The 22,448-nt window shown below is 36.2% G+C and overlaps 2 protein-coding genes across 4 annotated transcripts; one reads left to right on the top strand and one right to left on the bottom strand.

Annotated features, from left to right (window-relative positions):
- Positions 1 to 1,840: 1,840 nt before the first annotated feature.
- Positions 1,841 to 8,875, top strand: LOC100250592 (auxin response factor 2A). 2 transcript variants are annotated; one of them, XM_002268813.5, is made up of 15 exons: positions 1,841 to 2,496; positions 2,752 to 2,847; positions 3,001 to 3,057; positions 3,267 to 3,422; positions 3,512 to 3,596; positions 4,573 to 4,663; positions 4,908 to 5,072; positions 6,033 to 6,152; positions 6,251 to 6,326; positions 6,406 to 6,577; positions 6,687 to 6,941; positions 7,062 to 7,588; positions 7,727 to 7,917; positions 8,015 to 8,218; positions 8,474 to 8,875. In XM_002268813.5, the coding sequence occupies exons 1-14, from the start codon at positions 2,371 to 2,373 to the stop codon at positions 8,205 to 8,207; spliced, it is 2,310 nt and encodes a 769-aa protein (XP_002268849.1). In that variant the 5' UTR covers positions 1,841 to 2,370; the 3' UTR covers positions 8,208 to 8,218; positions 8,474 to 8,875. The 2 variants fall into 2 exon arrangements, with proteins under 2 accessions (XP_002268849.1, XP_010656858.1); XM_010658556.3 differs by having other exon boundaries at positions 8,318 to 8,875.
- Positions 8,876 to 10,030: 1,155 nt separating this feature from the next.
- LOC100267777 (aspartokinase 1, chloroplastic) lies at positions 10,031 to 21,306 on the bottom strand. 2 transcript variants are annotated; one of them, XM_010658539.3, is made up of 14 exons: positions 21,052 to 21,306; positions 20,397 to 20,924; positions 20,206 to 20,288; positions 20,078 to 20,118; positions 18,622 to 18,776; positions 13,904 to 14,053; positions 13,714 to 13,809; positions 13,354 to 13,470; positions 12,344 to 12,463; positions 12,160 to 12,252; positions 11,952 to 12,068; positions 10,752 to 10,868; positions 10,599 to 10,661; positions 10,031 to 10,498 (listed from the first exon to the last, which is right to left on the bottom strand). In XM_010658539.3, the coding sequence occupies exons 2-14, from the start codon at positions 20,802 to 20,804 to the stop codon at positions 10,337 to 10,339; spliced, it is 1,722 nt and encodes a 573-aa protein (XP_010656841.1). In that variant the 5' UTR covers positions 20,805 to 20,924; positions 21,052 to 21,306; the 3' UTR covers positions 10,031 to 10,336. The 2 variants fall into 2 exon arrangements, with proteins under 2 accessions (XP_010656841.1, XP_010656844.1); XM_010658542.3 differs by having other exon boundaries at positions 10,357 to 10,517; positions 21,052 to 21,302.
- Positions 21,307 to 22,448: the final 1,142 nt, after the last annotated feature.

Here is a 22,448-nt window from a genome sequence, read left to right as displayed (position 1 = left end):
AAAGCATTGTTAAAAATTTTAAATTATTGACACGGTAAATTTCACTTCTAATAAAACAAGGTCAAAATTATTATTTTAATTTAATAATTTAACTCTAAAAGGATGTTTAATAAAACAACTTATTAACTTAATAAATTACTTTAAGTTAATTTAAGTTGATTTTAAGTTAATTTAAAATAAATTTAAATCATTAAGTTCTACTAAACAACTATATCCAAATAACACTAAAAAAATTCAGTTTTTTTTTTTTCATTTTCTTACAAAAACTCAAATTTTCAACCATTCCCACTTAATATTAAAAAAGTATATAAGAAAGTTGAATTATCAAACTACTGTTCCCCCACAAATGATGAAAACAAGGGTAAATTATAAAAATCATTCCTATGCCTTATCTTTGTGTTCATGTTTCCATGTGCCCTTAATTTTTTTTCTTCTTGAACTATTCCTAGATGTCAAAGGCATCACTTTGTCATGATTTTTCATCCAAAATGGACAAAGAAGCTAATGATAAGCACATGGGCACTCACTTTTTAGTTTTAATATATCATTTTTAATTAAAAAAAAGACTTATTGAAGATAGAAGGTTTTGCTCGATTACTCGTATACTAACTTCAAAAGACATTTTTATTTTATTGATTTTATTATTTTTCTTTCTTTTTTCTTGATTGTGTTTTTCTATTTGTTTGGTTGCCAAGAAATGTATAAAAAATGATTAGAGATTTAATGCAAGAAATTTCATTGTCAATGGGGTACAACCAATCTTAAGTATCACAATTTATTTTAATTGTCAATGCTTAAATCCCAAGCCAAGTTTATAAAAATTTCAATATTTAATATAAATATATTATTAAACTCAAGACTTTCTTTTATGATGATCTCACTCAGCCCATAACTAATCTCCATCTAAACACATACATCCACCTGCTCCAATCAGAATTCGACACCTATGCCATGAAATATATCTCGACACGTGTTCTACTTAGCAAGCACGAGCCATGTGACCGCCTTTCCCATCACCTAGGTTTCATTGTTGCAAAATCACAATCGCTTTGACTTTGTATTTTTCTTGGCAAGTTGGAGATTGATTGGGCGGTGTTTGAAATGGCAGGTGAGGTTATCGCTGTTCTTTTTTTTATTAAATTCCATTACTCCATCCAGCCCTGCCTGTTAATACCAGGACAGACCCTCTTCCCAAAAACGGAACAACTTTCCGTTCCATGGGACAAACGGCGTATTCTGCTGACCAATTAGACGGACACACGTATACAGTACTTTTTGTATATTAAAATGAATCAATATATCAATTTTAACTATACTGTTTTATTCATCTATATTTTTCTTGAATAATCTAAATTAAAATTAAACAAGTTTAAAATCTGATAATATTTTATTTTTACTTTTGTCTAAAAATTCAAATATAAAAATAATTTAATCGCTTATAGTAAAAATATTTTTAAAATATTATTTATATTTTCAATTATATAAAAATAATTGAAAATATATTAAATTTATTTTGAAAATAATATTATTTTCTTATATATATACTTTGGTGTTATTTAAGTATTTTTCTTGGGGCAAATATGAATTACTATTTGCATTTCTCGAGAGGGAGACCGAAACCGAAAGCCCCGGTAGATGGTAGCACTGGGGTTGAAATAATTACGTGACACACAGAATCTGACTCGTCGACCACACCACGGCGTACGATAGTAATGGCAGTTCTGAGTGTTGCAGAGGAGAGAGAAAGCGATTCAGAGAAAAACGAAGGAGATGACGACGATAAAGAGATCATCCTCCAACAATTGGTTGTTGTTCTTCTTCTTCAACCTCCGCGTCTGCTCCTACTCCTCGCTTCCAGATTCCCTCACTCTCTCTCCAATATGATCATCAGCTAGGGCTTTTTTCTCTCTATCAATCGCTTCTCCTGCGATTTTTTTTTGGGGAATTAGGGTTCGCGATTTGCTCTTTTGACTGTTAGGAGTGTTGTGATAGCTGTAATCGATGAGGAAAGGATTGTTTGAAGTTTCTGGAAATGGCGGTCCTGGAGGAGTTCGATCTTGATGGAATTTGGTTTTTCTGAGTTGTGGTTGGGAGCTTGGGTCCGTGGCTTGTGTTGAGTGTCTGAAGGACTGTAGTGGATCGGTGAGGGGGAGAGACGTTTTTGAGAAATGGATTCTGCGGAGGTCGGCTCCGGTTCCGGTGGTTCTGGTTTTGCGGCGGGGTTTGGGGGTCGATCTTGAGGGAATTTGGCTGGATTTGTCGGTGGAGAGTTGAGATTCTGGAGTAGTTGGAGGAATCTGGTCCTGATATCTCTCCTTTGGTTCTCGAATTCTTTCTTCTGTTTAGAATTTATAAATATTTCTTTAGATAATGGATTTTGTTGACTCTGAAGATGCTCTCTACAAGGAGCTCTGGCATGCTTGTGCTGGGCCTCTTGTGACGGTGCCTCGCGTAGGGGAGCGAGTTTTCTACTTTCCTCAGGGTCATCTGGAGCAGGTTTTACTTCTTTCAGTTTGTGTTATTTTTTCTCTTGACCGAAGTTCGATTTATGATTGTTATTATTATCATTATTTTGCTTTTGTGATTTTTTGTTTTCTTTCTTCCGAACATGCTCCGGATTTTGGTTTGATTGGTTTTAGAGGGTTTATGCATTTCAATTCTGTTATCCGTTTTACTTTTGTCTTTTAAGTTTTGTTTTTCCTTTTCTTTAGGTTCAGTTTGGTTTAATTCTGTTCTTGTCTTATAATCAAGGTGGAGGCGTCAACTAATCAGGTGGCTGACCAACAGATGCCGGCTTATGATCTTAGAGCGAAAATCCTTTGCCGTGTGATTAATGTTCATTTGAAGGTACCATAAATCGTATTTGTCATAAGGCTTGAGATTCTAGGGTTTTATTTTAACATTTATGATATGTGCCACGGCTTCTATTGATTTGATAATTTGAGTTAGGTTTTTTAGGGAGTGTTAGAGGTAATGATGACAGCAATTTCTTTGTTGTAGGCTGAATCGGACACTGACGAAGTGTTTGCTCAAGTGACTTTGCTTCCCGAACCTAAGGTTTGCCTCCTATTTTGGATTAGAATATTATTGGATGAAAAATGCCAAGCAGTTCTCCAGATTACTTCTGCGAATAAATAAAATGACATAAGTGCAATTTTAGAAAAATTCAAGTCTAATTATTGCTTATGCCTATTTGGGACCATTACCATTATTGGATTCTTAGGCCAAGTTCAAATCCTAATGATGTAATTCTGGTTCCATGCCAGCAAGATGAAAACTCCGCGGAGAAAGAGGATGTGCTTACTCCCACTCCTCGACCTCGTGTACACTCCTTCTGTAAGACCCTTACTGCCTCAGATACAAGCACTCATGGTGGCTTCTCAGTGTTGAGGAGGCATGCTGATGAGTGCCTACCTCCACTGGTTTGTTTTCCTTCCTTGTCTGATATTATTTGTTTTATTTTTACTTCCAATCAAATTCTGAAATAGACCTTATGTTGGTTATTTGACAGGACATGTCCAAGCAACCTCCGACCCAGGAGTTGGTAGCCAAGGATTTGCATGGAAATGAGTGGCGATTCCGCCACATTTTTCGAGGTAATGACTGTTCCAGATTTTGGTATTTATAATTGTTTGAGATTAGGAGTTTTCAAGGTAATGGCTGTTTCAGATTTTGGTATTTATAATTGTTTGAGATTAGGATGGACCATCCAAATCTTGTTTATGTACATGCATAGATTATCATCACATAATATTGTTAACTGAATATTGTATTAGTCTATTCACTTGACTTAATCTTATCATGATTTTACTGCTGATGGAACTTTTGCAAGCCCATGACTTCTAGAGAATGTTCAGATATCCCCTAGTTATAATGAACTTCACTGGTGAAAATTATTGTTTAGTAGCACTAATGAGCAAGTACCTGAAAATATGACTTCTGGTTTTTGGTAAAGTTTTATCTTCTATCTGAAAACGATAATAATGTAGTATTTGTTGAAAATATGAGATGCTGTCCTGTGTATTTAAAATCTATGATCTTAATTTTATGGGCCTTTTGCATATAAAATGTTGAAGCTATAATTCATGCTGACATTGCCATTGTTTTTGCTTGGAGATTGCTCTCCTTCTTTGGAGCTCTCGACTTCTATCGGTTATTTAAAATTCTTGAGATTTTGGTTTGCTTAGCTGTTGCACAACTAATTGAAATCCATCATGTTTTGGGCGGCAAATGATAGCCGATTGAGTTAAGAAGACTGCATTCTAACCTGCAACATGTTCTTCTATTCCATGTAAAAATATCAAATCCTAATCTACCAAAAAAAAAAATGTCACATTCTTGCCATTTCTTAACCAAGGATACATTCTTTACCCAAATTACAAACTCATTTGGTGACATTAACAGTTGCCACTACCCATGATTGTTAACTCCATTAACTGGACAGTGATCTTTCACTGTGCTCTCCTACTCATATTTATAGACCATGATTGTTAACTCTGTTAACTGGACAGTGATCTTTCACTGTGCTCTCCTACTCATATTTATAGACCATTTATGGTTTCTAAATGCCAGGTCAACCAAGGAGGCACCTTCTTCAAAGTGGTTGGAGTCTTTTTGTCAGTTCCAAAAAGCTTGTTGCAGGGGATGCTTTTATTTTCCTCAGGTGTACTGTTATCTTCATACTCGTTCAGTATCAATGATTGTTAATCCTAGGGGGGGTTACCCTTGTATTGGTCATATCATGTAGCAGTTCATAGTCCTGCTATTTGCATTTCTTCTTAAAAATGGGAAATGATATTACCTTCCTGCTACATGTGGTAACCAAAATGAGGGACCTGCTAGTTATTTGGGAGACAATGCAACGGTTTTTCAGTCATGTCTGATCAGTCCTAAATTTTGACTTGTAGAGGTGAAAATGGGGAACTTCGTGTAGGGGTAAGGCGTGCTATGAGGCAACTAAGCAATGGCCCATCTTCAGTCATATCTAGTCACAGTATGCATCTTGGTGTTCTTGCTACAGCTTGGCATGCAGTCTCTACGGGTACAATATTCACCGTCTATTACAAACCAAGGTCTGTGCTTATGATTTATGTTCACTTGTTTCTTCATTTAGTTAAATTCTTAATGAAAATTTTGTATCATTAGCTTCACTTATATAAGAGCAATTGATACAATCCAACTCTCCATCACATGGGTATACCCTAACACGTTCTACAAGCCAATTGCTTGTAGAAAGACACTCCTACAAGTTTGGCTAATGTGTAGACTGTATTAAGATAACAAGCCACAAATGTGAATAGACTTCGGAGAACTGAGTTTTGGAGGTGTTTTATATATCTGCCATCTATCATATTGTTCTAATGATGTTAGAAAAAGGATACATGAGGTCTAGAAAGATGGATGGCCTACCGTGGCATTCATCTGATCCAACAAATGAAAACGTTTCCTGGTCTCCCTGCTATGTTCATCTTACCTGGACGATTTTTAGTTAACTGATGCAGCAACTATAAAATTGCTGGAATAAAATGTCAATGGGTGGGATCTGATCCTGGAATACCAGAATATCACAAATTCTTCGCTATCCAGATTACATCATGTTTCAATTGAAATGTTATATCATGCAACTTCTCAAAACTACCCCTTATGACCCATAACAAATTTTATCATCCCTTTTTCATTCTAATTTTAAGATTTTTTTTTTAAAAAGATCATTAATTGAAGCCTAATCAAATAGATGGTTCCTTATTGGGGAATGCTTTATCAACATGCTAAAACCAATCGTGCATTTGAAATTAGCTTGTTGCTTTCCAATCAAGTACTGTTCTAGTTGTATGGCATTCCAGGGTAAGTGGCATACCAGGAACCTGATGCTGTGTTCCGCAACTAAATCTAATCTTGCCATTCTTGTTCATGATAAAATATTCTTAAAAAGGTTTAGAGTTTTAAGAGTGGTTTTTTTTTTTAAATCTAGATTCTAGGTATACATTATTCTTAATCTAAGCATTTTTTAAGTGTTGTGCTATAACTTGTAGGACTAGTCCTGCTGAGTTTATTATTCCATTTGATCAATACATGGAGGCTGTCAAGAATCACTATTCTATTGGAATGAGATTCAAAATGAAGTTTGAAGGTGAAGAAGCTCCAGAACAGAGGTACTGTTTTTCATTGAAACTTGCTTACCGCTGTTTGGAATTGTAAGGAAATAGAACTCCCTCATTTCTATTGTTCATGATTTAATTAATTGGACCAGGTTCACTGGTACTGTTATTGGAACTGAAGATGCAGATCCCATGAGGTGGCCTGGATCAAAATGGAGATGCCTCAAGGTAGTAGCATATATAATGTATTGGAAAGGTGTGGCTGTGCATTTGATACTAAAAATCCTTTTTTGTTTGTTTCCTTTAGGTTCGGTGGGATGAAACCTCTTCTGTTCCTCGTCCAGAGTGTGTTTCCCCCTGGAACATAGAAGTTGCTTTGACACCTCCTTCTCTGAATCCACTTCCAGTTTCACGATCAAAGAGGCCCCGTGCAAACATGATGTCATCATCTACTGAATCCTCTGTTCTTACAAGGGAAGGTTAGCGCAAATTGCATTGGATGTCTATAGAATACTTTCCTCATTTTTTTTCATTGTATTAACAGTGTGTGAGGATGCATATTTTGAACACTTCAATTTACATTCCTAGGTTTGTCTAAAGTCACCATAGACCATTCGCCAGGAAGTGGGTTTTCAAGAGCCTTGCAAGGTCAAGAAATCTCAACCTTGAGGGGCATTTTCATGGAGAATAACAATGATTTGGTCACTACTCAAAAATCCATTGTACAGCCACGATCACAAGTTGTTGACCAGATGGACTCAGCTTCTACTAAGAGAAGTTTTATGTCAGAGGACTGGGTTCCTCAGCTGAGACAGGGGGTGCAGTGTGCAAATCTAATTTCAGGTATGCACAACATCCATGACTCCCATTTCTATCCGCCTACTGTTGATCAAAATCCTGATGTTGTTTAGCCAATGAGGAAGCATATTTTAGATTATGAAGGTAAGTTCAAGTTGCTTGCAGGTCCTCAGTCCATGATGCACTCAAGTACCGTGTTAAACATGGAGTCTAATGTGAAACTTTCTGAAGGAGCCAAAGGGAAACCATATCCGACTCCTGCAAATGTCAGATACAGTGGCTTTAGTGGGTATGGTGGATTACATGACCTTGGAGCTGAGCAGTGTCCTGGAAACTGGTTGTTGCCCCTGCTTCCACATTCATATTCTGAAACTACACCTCATCTCATGGGGTTAAAGCCACAGCCTCTGTATGTACAAGAAGAGGTGGTGAAATCCAAAGGAGATGGAAACTGCAAACTCTTTGGCATCTCCCTCATCAGCAAACCTGCTGCAAATCCCATGCATAGACCACAAGGGGAAATCCAACTTACAATGGAAAACCCAGCCCGACATCCAGAGCAATCAAAGAGTTCAAAGTACATGGAGATAGGAGGTTTTGAGCATGAGAAACCTTTCCAAGCTTTGGAACAGCAGCTTTCAAGAGATGATCAAAGCAAACTTCATTCTGGTTCAACTAGGAGTTGCATCAAGGTTTCCTCTCATCCAATCTGCCTCTATTATTATCACCCTTTGTTAATGTAAAAAGGGTGTTTATCATTTAGATGAGAGAATCTAAATTCTGGCTTTTGAATCCATTTAGAATTAACTGTATTGCATGTGTTGATTCAGGTTCACAAGCAGGGAATTGCCGTAGGGAGATCCGTGGACCTCACCAAGTTTAATGGTTACACTGAACTAATATCTGAATTGGATCAGATTTTTGAATTCAATGGTGAATTAATATCTCTCAACAAAGATTGGTTGATTGTTTTTACTGATGACGAGGGTGACATGATGCTTGTTGGAGATGATCCCTGGCCGTAAGTGCCTTACCTATTCATGCATGTGATTGTTTCTCAACACACATGTATTTTTAATTAATAATTTGGTATTTGTTATCATGATGCTATGAAACAGGGAGTTTTGCAGCATGGTGCGCAAAATCTTTGTCTACACCCGAGAGGAGATTCAGAGGATGGACCCAAGACCCCTGAATCCTAAGGTAAGGGAAAACCCAACAGTTCTGGAGAAGAAGGGTGGTGCAAAAGAAGCTAAAGAGTTGGAGACATCCCTCAGCAGTGAGTCTCTGGGGCAGGGCAAGTCTGCCTGAATTGACCATGGGTAAGCTTTTGGAAGCATCTATTCAGTTAAAAAATGTTTTCTTTTATGTCAGTTTTTTAACATAAGCTTCTAATAATCATATTTATTTTTCGGAATTAGAGCATTTATTTGTTACATCTGGTGAGTTTGAGAGCCAAACAGCAACTTTGGGATATTGTGTCCTTGTTAAGTACCCAAAACTACCAACGTTCAGGCTATTATTTTGGATGCTGAAAACATTAGAATTTGTCCTTATTTTAATTTGTTCTTGATCAGGTTGTGAAGGCAGTTGAGGCAGTTGTAAAGCCCCTTCGCCATGGCATTTTAATCGGGGTTTACTACAGGTCACTAGTTTGCAGTTTCTTTGTTTTTTGGTTTTAAAAAAAATATAATTTCTCTCTTTTTTATATTTTTGGTTCATTTCCAACCCCCAAACCACTTGGTTGTTAAGAAGTTTGAAGTCTGGTGTTTTATATGTTATATTATGCTTTCATTGTCTTTCATGAATTTCATACATAATCTACTTTTACATTCTTTGGGTAAAAATTAGGGGCAGCCTTAGGTTTCTGAGACTCTTTTTGTACAGCTCTTTTCTCCTTGATTTCTCTCTCATTTCCAACTAGAGTGTAGGCTGTGGATATATATATATACTTATATATGAGCATGTATTTTGTAATATGATCTTATTCCCTGACTTATTATGATTCTGTATTCTAGCATTGTGTGCATACTGAATAACGAACATCCTTTTCTAGGTAGCACCATTTCGATTACAAGCTTATGTGGGAGTTATTCTCATGGGGTTTACGTTCTAATGTTTTTGGAGCTATCTATACGTAACGTTTAGAGTCCGCTCCATAATTAGATGATCCCTTGGAAATCGTTATTTTTTTGAAGAATCACATATGAGTTTTGAAAAATGTGTCAAAAGAGTTGTGGCTTTCAAGCATTAGGAAGTGATCAGCTGCTTTTAACTCCATTGAAATTCAATTTTAGAAATCTAATTTTTCATTTTTCTTTTTGTCGTATTTTAATAAAAATTTCTTTATTTTTTATTTTTCATTTAAAACGTTTGAAATAGTCGAAGTATTTGTTATAAAAAATATGAAACATTTTTCAAAGAAAAACATGTTTAAATTCATAAATGTGAGAATTTTTTTTTTTTTAGCATTCATCAAATATAATAACATTTGAAGTGTTTAATGAAAGTATTATAAGGTTAAATGTGTTTTAAACGTGGGCTTTATTATTAAGCTTTTTAACCCTTGAATTTAATTTGAGCCCGAAAGGTGGAGCAAAAAGATGATGCGAGGTTGTAGGGCATCGATAAGTGCTTCCATATTTCAGGTTGGATTCTAATTGGCAGCAAACCTGAACCCAGCCTACAAAGTTGCTGACCTAGCTAAAATTAATGATCAAATGCTCTTGTAAATGAGTACTATAATCTCTAGGACTTAGAAACAGTAGTTATTCATTGCAGGCTCATCGAGACCATAAAACTAGCTGTAAATTCAGGCGTCGGCAACAGTTAACAGGGTGATGAAATGGGCTTTCAGTATTACCATTATAATTGAGTCCGGACTTCCACATTGTGCTACGCCCTCTCATCAGCCTGCATTAATTGCATATAGTTGGTTAAATGATACATGTTAGCAATGTGCGACTGTTGAGGGCATCATGGAGCTAGCGGTGGAAATCATATAGAACAAAATTTGTGTTTAAAGATAACAATATTACATGCAAAGCTAAATAGTATAGAAAATAGCCAACAAGAACAAACAATATGGCTAAGGAGAGGATACCCTTTTAAGGTAATGTTTAGCCCTCAAAAAGTACTTAAGAAATTTAAAATATATATAATTAAGAAAAAGCTTTTTACCGTTTAGATATTCATGCAAAACAATGAGGAAAAAAAAGAAAAGAAAAGAAGGGACAAATTGGTTAAAAAATTGCTCTTCCCAATTTTTCAAACAAAAAGGTAAGAAAAGTACATTTTTCAATAATTTCATTTTCTTTTCCTCGACTCTTCCACTAACATCCAAACACAAGAAATTTTTGTTTCCCCACACCCACCCCTCGTCTTTTTTTTTGGTCATATTTTTCTTCAAAATTATTTTTCCCTCAAACTTATGGCTAAGTTCATAGTTGATTTTCTACTGTCAAAGGCAAAGCTGAGCCATTCTCGACGCCACCATCCAGGATCATCAGTTCGAAAAGATCACCAATCTCGAAGAAAGCATGGTGAAGGGCCTTCACACATTGTTCTGCTTCACTATCATTTACTATCAATGAGATGTTGACCTGTAGTTTGTATTAAAATCTTCAAATCTTGTCAGTCGCTGGAAAGAAGATTTATGTCATCTAAGGATATTATTAGTAAACAAGAGCATGATGAACAGACCTTGGATGCCCCTTGGGAGATCATCTGGACATTCACTCCAATGGTTCGGAGAACATTGAATGCCTAGCAAAACATGAAACAAAGTCATAAGTAATGATGGATATGGTTCAGAATTGTTTTTGAGTATTTTTGCAAAGGGAAAAAATATAACACCTTCTCAAGAATCAGAGAAGAACGCTGAATATTCCCAATGAGGGAGATGATTGATCTGTGTTGTAGGAGATTCACGACTGCAATTTTCTCAAGCTCTTCCACTACATGGTCAAGTTCCTGGCTCCAACAAGACACCACTTCAGACGCAGTTCAATTTTAAAAAACCGAGGTTATGTAATTAAACAAAATACTCAGATCATAACCCGAAGCCTCAACATCTATTTCAACAGAGGTCCCTATTTGAGTTAGCTTTACAAGCTGCAAGGAATATCAGAAAAACCATTTGTAAAGTATATGAACAATTGTTATCCTAAAGTATATGAACAAATCTGCCATGTACTTTTCTCCTAAAAAAGCCAAAAAGCTTGGATTACAAACCACAGTGCCCAATTGTTATCCTAGTTGGAGAGAATTTTCATTTTTCGATTTTAAATCACAGTGACCATTGCACAGATTCAATGCATGGAAGAGTCCACTACTGATGATTGGCTTCCCAATTGTCTGCTAATGATCAAATTCTTGAGGTGTATGGAAGATTCCAAACTAAGTAGGCAAACTTTAGTACACTTTAATAGCAAAATGTAACAAGCCGCCTCTCTTTGACCTGATAACTAATCGCCTCCCCGCCCAGCTCTATCAGCAGGTCCATTCTTTTGCAATACTTAATAAGGTACTCTCTTATGATGTACTGCAAACTGACAGTGATCACAACATTGAAGATAAGTTGGCACCTAAATATTTAAAAAACCCATAATCAATTTGACTAATATGTCATTCAAACATGTACATGCGGGTAAGGTAACAATAGACGCATCTAGACCCTGCAAACACCAGTGGCATATTCACCCTACACCAAACTTGAGCACTCTTAGTTACCAAGTTTTGGATGAATCAGTTAAGAGTTTACTTTAGGAATTGAAACATTCTAATGATGGTAAAAACTAAAGAACGATCAATCAAGGGACTTTTCAAATTCAACACACCACACAGATGCTCAGCCATGAGGTGTTTCTGACCTCTATGGTACTGAGCACCACCATACATCTCTCTTGCAAAACAACTGCACACCTGCATGAGCAATAGGGTGATGTGTGTTCACAGGGCATCATGGGATGATCCACAGGAAAACACTGTATATGTTGTGTATGTGGTCATGTGAACTGCATTAGAAAATATGGAGCAGAAGCTTTGTATACTTGCCTGCTGAATAAGTTCCCGGCTCCAAAGTTTTGATGGATCCAAAGTCAAAGATATACTGACTTCACTGGTAGCAACAACATCCACAGATATACCCAAATCTTCAAAGATAGAAAAAACCTGCATGGATAAAGCAACCATACGGACAGCAGTTAGAATTTATATGTGGCAACAAGAGAGGGAGCAACAAAAACTACAAAGCAATTCTCACCTTTGCAAGGAAGCCAAATTGACCAAGCATCCGCGTACTAACTATATCTAGCATGGTGACATTCCGCTTCAAAACTATGCTGGTCAGTACAGCCTGTAGCTCATTTTGAGATAAAAAGTTCAGCTGTGTTTGAATTCTTACATACATTAATGGTTCTCGTAATCAAAATTGTGCTGCTACAAACCTTGCTCATATCTCTTGTCTTATTGATGAGGGTACCAGGAGCTTCAGGATTATAAGAATTCTTGACCCTAACTGGAATATCACTCTCTCTAGCGGGTCTCATGGCTTGTGGATGCAAGACCTGCAAACAGGATATGACATAGATGTAAAACCACAATCCATCAGTGTTCTTTGTTTCACCAGAAATAAAAGAATGTTGTTAGTTCTCATGGCTGGCTCCAAATTACACGTGGATAAAACAAAATGCTACGATCCAGCATTTTAAGAGCCATATAGGGAGTCAAGCCAATGAAAGAAATCTGGTGAATCAGTTGATGGTTCTTCACCATCTTTTCACTCATGATCTTCAGCAGTGCATCTTCCCCACAATACGCATTCCAGAGATCCAAGAGAGATTCTACACATGTTGGTTATTGCTTGCCAGGTTTTTAGTAGGGGATTTAGGAGAAAACTCTTTAGTTTTGTGTATGATAGTCATTCCTTGGGCAATCTGGATGAGTGGAATACTAGGATTTTTCATGGGAGATATATTAAATAGTTGAGGGATCAACTTTGCTTTTTAAGCTCTCCTTGGATATTCCTCTGACCAAGAAGTTTGTTGGCATCCTGTTTAGTTTGATTTTATGGTGTACTGGACCTCTTTAAGGTACAGTCTCACTATGGGTTCCTAACCTCTGTTTCTACATGGGCTGTATTCAGGATCAGGATGATATTATTTTTTTGCAAAGGATATTTTATCCTTCTTTATAAACATTTTTACCCTTCATTTTAAATATCTGAAGAGGATGACATCACTATAATATGTACATATATCTTCACCATTCTATGGAGCCCTATGCTCCTCAGCAAGTTAGTGAACCCAAGAATTGTCATCTCTAGTTGAAACTGAGTTAATTATGAAACAGACCCTTGAGAGGTCCAGGTGGTAGTTCAACCAGCTTGTCCAGTCCATTTTAGAACACTGGTAGTCTGGTAACATCTAATGTTACCTGGGCACCGAAGAAATCTTACCTGGGCACCAAAGTATGCAAGCTCAGCTGCCTCATCAAATGTCAAATATGGTACAGGCAATGCACGTGGATAAATACTTGGATCGCAAGTCAAAACCCCATCGACATCCTTCCACACCTATTAGCATAGGAAACTAAACTGAATCATATTTGGGTTGGGTTGAAACATCATGCTGAAGGTAGGAAGCACCCTTGCTCCATAAAAATATATACAGAATTTACAACTAAAGTCGCCCTGATCTTTATCAATTATAACTACAGAACATTGTGAATCAATTCAGACAAAACATGGTACAGATACAAATAGGACTGCAAATGGGCGCAGGACATCAGTTTCCATGCGCTAAGGGGTTGATCGTACCTGAATCTCTTGCAAGCCTAAGGCTCTACCAATGGCTGTGGCTGTCAAATCACTCCCACCCCTACCCAAGGTAGTAACTGCACCAGATTTCCAACCCTGCAATTAGAAGAATATAAATCATATTCCTAGAACTCATGTGCATAAATTCTAGTTACTGGGAATTGAAACCATTAAACTTCAGAGCAGGAACCTTTCCAAGGAAACCGGTAACAATGGGAATTGCAGGATCATTAATCCAATCATTATATAACCTCTTTGCAACAGCTGGGTAAGTTGCTTCCAAGATGTCTGCATTTGTGAAGTCGTCCGTGGTTATAAAGCCAATATCAAACGCATCATACTGCAATGAATTATGTAATAGCATAATCAGCTATTATTAGAAAGGGTGTTAACCTCCTACCAGCAAGAAGAGTAAAGAATAAGCCTGCAGGTAATGTATTGGGAGAAACATAGGTCCAGTGTAAATGAAGTTGAAAGAAAAATCTATCATACCAAACAGAATTCCTAAACATACATGACAAAGATGGCTTCTGAAACAAACTTAAAATTTTCAGCTTGAGCTCTCATATAGCAGAAGTACATTGGCCAAATAGTAAGAAGAATAGAAAGCAAGTTCTTCAACCTAGCCTATAGTTTCTCATATTGCATGGCTCTCATAGAACTAAGCACCTGCAAAGAGGTCATGGAGTAACCTCTTTAGCTCAACCAAAATTTCAACTAATAAACATGAAGAACCTTTTGACTCAGAGCTAGGAGAGAGCTTTCAGGTTAAACATTCTATACTATAATTAGTAACTAGAAGGAAATAAGTTATTTAGCCTAACTTAAGTCAAGTGATTGACTCCCCAAGTAAATCAACAAGCATGCTGACCAACAGGAAAGAGATTTTTTCGACTCAGATTCTGGGATATAAAATCATCTACCCATATATTTTTTGTAGACATTGATAAATTAATCTAAAAGCACCTAACAGAAGAGGGGGCACAACCCAAATATATAAGAAGTATGCAATGGGCGCCCAAAGTAAAAATGGAAAAGAAAAAACCAGCACTCTCCCATTAAGAAGAAGCCAACCAGTCAATGTAATCTAACATAGACAAAGATCCAGCATCAAGGGAGTCTCTTCAGCAAAGGAGAAGGGCACATATGAAGAGAGGTTTTTAGCATTTGAACTATTCCACATCTTCAAACAATCTATGATTTTTATCCAGCCAAATAATCCAAAACAAACATAGTGGCACAGGTTTCCATGCTTTCCTCTGCCTTTTGCCCACAAAACTCCCATTTCAACCCAATAAGGTCCCTCTCATTGAAGAAGGATTTACCTAAGCAGTACCAAAAAGAGAGAATAAAATCTTTTAGGCTCTTAGCTGTTGCACAATGTAAAAGAATACAATAAGATGATTCTTCTTACTTTTGCAAAGGAGAAACCGATTTACAAAAGACCAACCTGTTCCTTTAAGTTGATCTAAAGTAAGAATCTTACCCCAAACCATTTCTCAAGCAAATAAACCTACTTTTGCAGGGGCCAATGAAACCCAAACCTCTTTTGCAGGAAGGCAACATCATCATCTAGATTTAATAGAGAACTAATCTTCCTTGGAGCTCCTCCAAACTAAACTGTCCTCACAATTCCTTGGAAGCTTGTCCTCTTTAAGTCTTCAAAAAAGAGACTCTATGCACACTCCCAGTCATGGAATTGTCTCAGAAAGCAAGGGCTCCAATCACCCTCATGCCCATCACCTCCCAAACATCCGTAACCCAAGCATCCTTTGACATAGTTATGGAATACAATGTGCGGAAAGATACATGCAAAATTGAATCCAAAATTAACTCTTTTGCTGTTTCCTAACTTAAAGCTTGATCTTGCTCTAAAGTTCCCCATCCTTTCCTAATAGCTTTCCACAAAGTTAGTCCTAATTCCACCCTTCCAAAGCACCTACCAACCTCCCACTTCTTCCCCAATATAACATCTTTGGAATCGCAAGAAAAGATCCAAAATAGTTGACAAGCTGGGCAAGATACTCTTTTAAAGCATCTATCCATACATGAGATTAGATCTTACCTCTAATGTTTATATAAACAATATCTAAGGATGTGTTCTCCAATCCTCTTCCATCCATTTGAAGGGCAAATGAATCAATAAGGAAAATAATATGTTTTGGAAGGTAAATGTTAAGGTGAAAATTCATGAATAGGTGGCTCTAATCATGACCTTGCCATTAAATTAAAATTGGTCCAAATAGTAGCATCTCCCTAATTTAATGGGTCCAGCTTGAAAACCATTAAACTATCACTTAACTTTTGAAATAGCTTAAGCTATTAACGAATGAGCTGATGATGTATATCAAGTTGATTAACAATTAACAACCTGCTTCAAGAGCAAGCATCTCTCACACATGGGTTCAACAAAAATGAGAACTTAAAAGACATGAAAAGGTGGCACTAATCATGACCTTGCCATTAATTAACACTGGTCCTAATAGTGGCATTGCCCACTAATTTAATTGGACACAAGGTATTTAAAAACTATTAAACTGCTAGTTAACCTAAAAACTTAAGCTATTACAAGATAGACTAAAAATGTACATTGAACAACAAATACTTATGACACCTTATCACATGTAATCTATTCTTTTTTTTTTTGATAAGTAAAGCAAGATATATTAATGAAGAGGCAAAGAGTTACAAGTATACAGGGGGTATACAAAGCAACAAGCCCCTCAAAAAGCCAAAAAAACAGCAAGCCTCACCATCCCTTAGTTGGACGCCAACCATTCTAGGAACCCTATAAGGGACATACGCTCCTTACCAATATACAATCTAGCCCAGCTCCACAAACTACAAACAAAAGAATTCTTAAGCTTTTGGATATCTAACACTCCCCCCCTAAAAGCTAGCCTATTTCTTTCCTTCCAAACCGTCCAAAAAATACACAACGGAATGGATTTCCATATCTTTTTCCTTTTCTTTCCCACAAAAGGGCCCCTCCAGCTAGTTAAAACCTCCTTTACAGTTTTTGGAAAGACCCACTGCACACCTGATAACCCAAGAACAATATCCCACAGAACTCTGACTACTATACAATGAATAAGAATATGATTTACAGTTTCTTCTTCACAACCACATAGAAAACAACAATTAGGAAACTGCCATCCTCTTTTCTGAAGTCTATCAAGAGTGAGCACCCTCCCCCAAGTAGCCTCCCAAGCATAGAATGCAACCTTGGTTGGTACTGAATCCACCCAAATGCATCTAAAAGGAAAAACAATATCATTGGGTCTGGTCACCAATCTATAGGCTTCTTTGACAGGTGTGTTTAACAAATGAGGAATGATATATTGTGCAAATCAGACTGGAAACTTTGCAAACCAACACTCAGCTGTCATGTTAAACTACCACTTGATCTAAAAGATTAAACACTTTGAGGATAGGCTAAAAATGTTATATCGAGATTCAGCCTGGTTAATACTTGGCCAGAACCCATGAAGAAGTCTAACCCATGTGAACAAAGCCTAGTAGAACCACAAGGCAAATTTGGTAAACTACACATCAAAGAAAGATCAGAAATTGTCTTTTATCAAGATAGGACAGTTTGTCTGTCCTGAATATGGAATTTATTGACAATAAAAGGAAATGTTCCCATATAGGACCAAAAAAAGCTGTCACCTATCAAAGAAAAAGGACATGCAACCTATTCAAAAAGGAAGCATGCCACTACTTTTAAAGAGGGTCACTATTCCTCCTCAGCAAGAGTTGAGATCCCTATAGAATACTTCTCAATGAATCACAATAGCTGGGAAATAAACTTTGAAATTTAATTAAAAGAAGGCAGTTAACAGAAATGAGCCATGACTAACTCTGAAGACATATAGGAGGAATTCTCATTGGTGGCTAAGCATGTGAAGCTCATACGATAATGTCTCATGTAATTATAAAGAGAGAATACCATATTTCCCAAAAGGATAGCAAACTCATTCTATTATAAATAAGAATGGAACATTCTCTATAAAAGACGAAAGAAAGGAAAAGGGAAGGCTGAAAAGCCATTTAGCTACCTACAATGAAAGCCCATTGAATAAATCAATCACATTCCTCCATTGAGACATCTAAGTTGCAAGGAGGAGAGAGTTGAAGCTAAGAGTTAAATAAGGTCGGCCCCTTTCAAACTTCAACTTAGAGGCATGATTTCTCTTAGAAGTGTAAGAATGTCCTATTCTAATTAAGAGAGGGAATCTCATCTTTCCTTTCTTTGAATAAATACCAGATTTGTGAGAAGACAAAATGCCCTTTTTTTGAAAACACAGATGGAGCATCCCTTATTTTCAAGTAGACTTGTCACCTCAGCCTTGTGGTACTCACGGATGAAACCACAGGTGAGCGTATCTTTTTCGTGAGTCTTCATAAATCTTACCTCCAATTGACTTAATTGACAAGGCCACTACTTGGGGAAATATTAATTCAATGGGCACTAATGCTGGGTACCTATTCATGAATATATGTATATATGTATCCATTCATGAATATATACATTTGTGTGTGTATAAATTAAGAGGATTCAAGATTTACCAGTAACTTGAAGATCTCACCCTCCATAATTTTTAGGTCAGCATATATCACAGTGGATGAGTAAGCCAAAAAAAAATACTTATGGAATCCCATGCAAAATGATGAGTCCAGGCCAACACAGATTTCTTTTCTTTCTTTCACAATGCAAATATGCGGCCTTTACCCCTCTTTCTCGTATTTGATTCCAAATCTAATACATAAGGTCAGAATGCTCATACCCTTCATAACATAGCTTTCCTATAATAAGCTAAAAGAACACGACACACTATGTTGAATTTCACATAAAGTGAAACAAGAACACCATACTAAGCATACACAAGTAAAAAGGAATTGGCATACTTGGCGTGCTTTAGCACCAATTTTATTCAAATAGGCTGCAAAAATTCTTGTGGACATGCACTCTCCAAATGAAACTAAATAGTCTGTTGTGCGGAATGTCAGCTCTTTCATCATGGCTATTCCCTTCAGAAGTTGCTCCAATTCTTCTAAATGTCCTGCAAAATGTCTCACAAACAAAAGGCAAAGCCAAAATAGAGAGCAGCTTAGGAACATTCTGGTTGTCTAGATAATGCATGGAGAATTATAGCTTGGAAAAAGAAACATAAAACAGTTTTCAACCGATGGATGAGGTGGGATTGGATCTTCAACCGATCCCAGTCAGAAAAAGCATATCAAATCCATTCCTGGTCAACTCTCCAAGTGTGTGTTTCTATCAACACTATAGTCATAACCTGAGTTTCATACACCATAAAACAATCCAAAACAAGACGAAAGTCCTCTGAAATGCTCATGATGTTGTTAAATTACTAACACGTACAGCTTGCCATTGGAAAATGCAAATGGTTAGTATCAGTCTGATGCTGAGATATTGTGATAGCTAATACCAACATTGCTAGGAAACCTAACATCTCCACTTCATAGTGTGAGGCTTGGGAAGATGTCCCAGCATGATGCAAATTTTTCAGATGCACAGGTAGAGTTGCATGGTGACATTAGGAAGATATGGAGTGAATTAATATGCTTAATGGTGCACCTTTATATAATACAAGCCATGTAACCAATCAGAAGGCAAAGAGTTATGTCTGCAACAGCCATGAAGTTGTTACACAAGCATACATTCTGTTACAGATTATTGCTTGTAGGACACCTTTCCTTATCAGTAATTAGTAATTAAGACATGTTTTGAAATTAAATTGTCACCCATGGAGATGATTGCTTTCCTTCAGTTTTGGAATGTGGGTAACATGTGTTCTACATTTTTCTTGAGGAACCACTATAAAGTTATAGTGTTCTTCACCATCTGGTAATTTATGAGATGGGGCATGAATCTTCCAGAAAATACTATGCTCAAATTATACATGATGGTGTTTGGCTTGCCCATGGAGTACCCCTAACAAAGAGACGTGTGATAAATATGCATGTTCCTTAAAGTGTATACCGAAATATCATCCAACAATGTGTGTTAGGATTTTGCAGTCAACATGTTCACCCAGTGCGCATGATGAAACACAAAACTCATCTTTCTGTCAATGGATCCAATGTTTTCCTAATTATGTAATTCATAATAAGCCAAAAGGTTTGAAATGGTACTGAGGTGCATATTCACTTCAGAACCCCTAAGTATTGGAATCATCCAAAATAGATTAGGTTAAATTATAATAAGAAATAAAGAAAATGAACTTTCAGGTAAATTGAAGATTGAAATAATTCATGATGGGCATGTTTAATAAAACATGGCAATTTGATCCCATCAACAATGGAAATTTGATTTTGAAAGTTTTAAAGAGATCCTCACCAGAAATAACAGAACTATCAAGCCCAAGCTCTTGTACAGTCCTGAATAAAGAAACATATACACATGGATGAGAAATGTTATAGAATGAAATTATGATACCTGAGGATGTACAGAAAAGACGATCTCACCTTAGATGCAGTTCCTTTACCAAACTCAGCTCATCAATTTCGGATGCATTAGAAACACCGCAACTCACAGCCTTCTCTCCAGCCTAGGTCACAAACATCCAATTTCACCATGAACTCCTTAAAGAATGCGTGATTGAAAAACACTATAATAATAGTAAATGCACATGAAATTGAATTTGTAATTGGATTACCAGTAGAAGATTGTTAGTAGTCTTTCCCATGGCAGAAAGAACAATGACAGGCCTTTCATCACGGAATTGAAGAACAAGATCAGCAACCTCTCTCATCCTCTCAGCCGAAGCCAGCGAAGATCCACCAAACTTCATCACACATGCCAACTTCTCCACATTGTCATCCGAACTCTCGTTCTCACTCGCTTCCTCTCTCAGCACGGCTTCAACTCCTTTCTTGCATCCAACTCTCAACACTCTCCTTCTACAACCATCCCCAAATGCCGCAAATAATCCAGAAGAAGAAATGGCGGACGCCGAGAATTCGATCCGATTTGATGATTTTGATAGCGATGGAAAGCGCGAGAAGCACGCCTTTTTTATCAACAAGGGAGTTCTAACACCAGAGAAGTGAACCGATCCCGCCATTGCCGAATTAGGAACAGAATCGAATTCTTTCTGTTACTTAAACTTCAGAAATTCGTATTTGTCGACAAATGATGCAATCTAGGGTTTCACAGTCGCTCTGCAACTAGATCGATACGAAACCTGCACATTTCATAAATTAATTTATTCTCAAGTAGTCCAAACTTTAACACGAAAAAAGCGTGAAAAAAAAAAAAACGAGAGAGTGAGAGAAAAAGCGCAAAAGCGAGGAATGTTATTGAACCGTAACTGTTTGGCGGCAGAGAAATCGCAACAAAATGAACAGAAATTTTGAAATCTCGGTAGAAGCAAGAGTTAGAACCGTCCTTTCTCAGCAAACAAACAGGAAACGGAACCATTGTGGAAACGAAGGCCAAAAAGAGAAAAGCAAAACGGGAATTTTTCTCGAACTTTCCCTTTTATCAAGGATAGCACGAAACGAACTGAGAGTTCGGGAGTGAGTTAGCACAGCGTTCTAGAAGAATACCTACTTAATGATAGTTAAAGAAATAATTATTTGGGTTAGAAAATCTTTATATATTAATAAAGAAGATGTTGTGTCCCGAGAAATTTAAAAGGTCTAAAGCAAGCAAATGAAGACTTTCACTTTATTTAATGGTCATAGATTTGTTAAGTTCAAAATCGATCAACCTAAGAACTAAGATATCCATTCTTCAAAATATGTTTGTTTTTTAATCTCTTCTCATAATCTTCTAAGAGTTTGTAAAAGTCTTAATAGTACTTGGAAAATCAAATGTATGCATTTGAATATTGGTTAGAAGACTCTCCAAACAATAATAACAAAAATTTGGGACTCGGAAGAAGCTCGGAAGTGTGGATATAAATAGTAACCATAGTAAAATCTCTGTTTGCATATCTTTCTATTATTATAACTTTATATCATTATTATTGGATACCATCCAAACATTTGGTAAAATTTTAAAAATAATCATCATCCAATTGGTGAATTTACCCCCTTCTCCGACGATTACCATAGGTTTATTATTAGCGATTTCAAAGTTTTTTAAGAATTTGATTGAATAATAATGCATCCTAAAGTGTGTTTAGAAATGATTCTAAAAAACATTTTTAGCTTTTATAATATTTGAAAAATAATTTTTTTATAGAATTAGAAAAGTTAAAAACGTTTCCTATGATCACTATCAAACGAGCTCTTACCATATGTTCTTTTAAACAAAAAAAGAATTGTGTTTTGAACCCAGTTGGGCCCAAAAATTAACATTTGATCCATATATCATGCATATTTAAGCTCAAGACCCAAACAAAATATGAAAATTAAGATAAAGGATATTATTTTTTATTAATCCCTAAATTTTAGGATTTTTCATCCAAATATTTTTTATCTTTTTGTATTTATCTTTTAGTTTAATTTTCATTTTTTATTTTAAATTTATATTACCCTTTCATTTATATTTTTCTCTTATTTTTAATTATTTTTTATATTTTCTACCTTAACTATATTTTAAAAATTGACTATCACTTCACTTTATTATATGTGTGTGTATATATATATATATATATATATATATATATATATATATATATATATATATATCTAGCTTTTTAATTTTTAATGTTTTTACTTTAAAAATATAAATTTATTGAAAAATTAACTAAGGTATGAAG

The sequence above is a fragment of the Vitis vinifera genome, chromosome 1, assembly GCF_030704535.1.
Source record: "Vitis vinifera cultivar Pinot Noir 40024 chromosome 1, ASM3070453v1".
Classification (NCBI taxonomy): domain Eukaryota; kingdom Viridiplantae; phylum Streptophyta; class Magnoliopsida; order Vitales; family Vitaceae; genus Vitis; species Vitis vinifera.
Note: the sequence above shows the minus strand (reverse complement) of the source record. Positions and strands in the feature narration are given on the sequence as shown.

What these genes read in the sequence shown, in the direction of transcription:
- LOC100267777 (XM_010658539.3), bottom strand. Translation starts at nt 20,804, where the DNA reads ATGGCGGGATCGGTTCACTTCTCTGGTGTTAGAACTCCCTTGTTGATA. An exon ending in GTAAAGGAACTGCATCTAAG is followed by an intron (nt 20,119 to 20,205) that starts GTGAGATCGTCT and finishes TTCTTTATTCAG; the next exon opens with GACTGTACAAGAGCTTGGGC. An exon ending in GCCGGGAACTTATTCAGCAG is followed by an intron (nt 10,869 to 11,951) that starts GCAAGTATACAA and finishes TGTTGGAGCCAG; the next exon opens with GAACTTGACCATGTAGTGGA.
- LOC100250592 (XM_002268813.5), top strand. Translation starts at nt 2,371, where the DNA reads ATGGATTTTGTTGACTCTGAAGATGCTCTCTACAAGGAGCTCTGGCAT. An exon ending in TGATTAATGTTCATTTGAAG is followed by an intron (nt 2,848 to 3,000) that starts GTACCATAAATC and finishes TCTTTGTTGTAG; the next exon opens with GCTGAATCGGACACTGACGA. An exon ending in ACCGTCTATTACAAACCAAG is followed by an intron (nt 5,073 to 6,032) that starts GTCTGTGCTTAT and finishes TATAACTTGTAG; the next exon opens with GACTAGTCCTGCTGAGTTTA.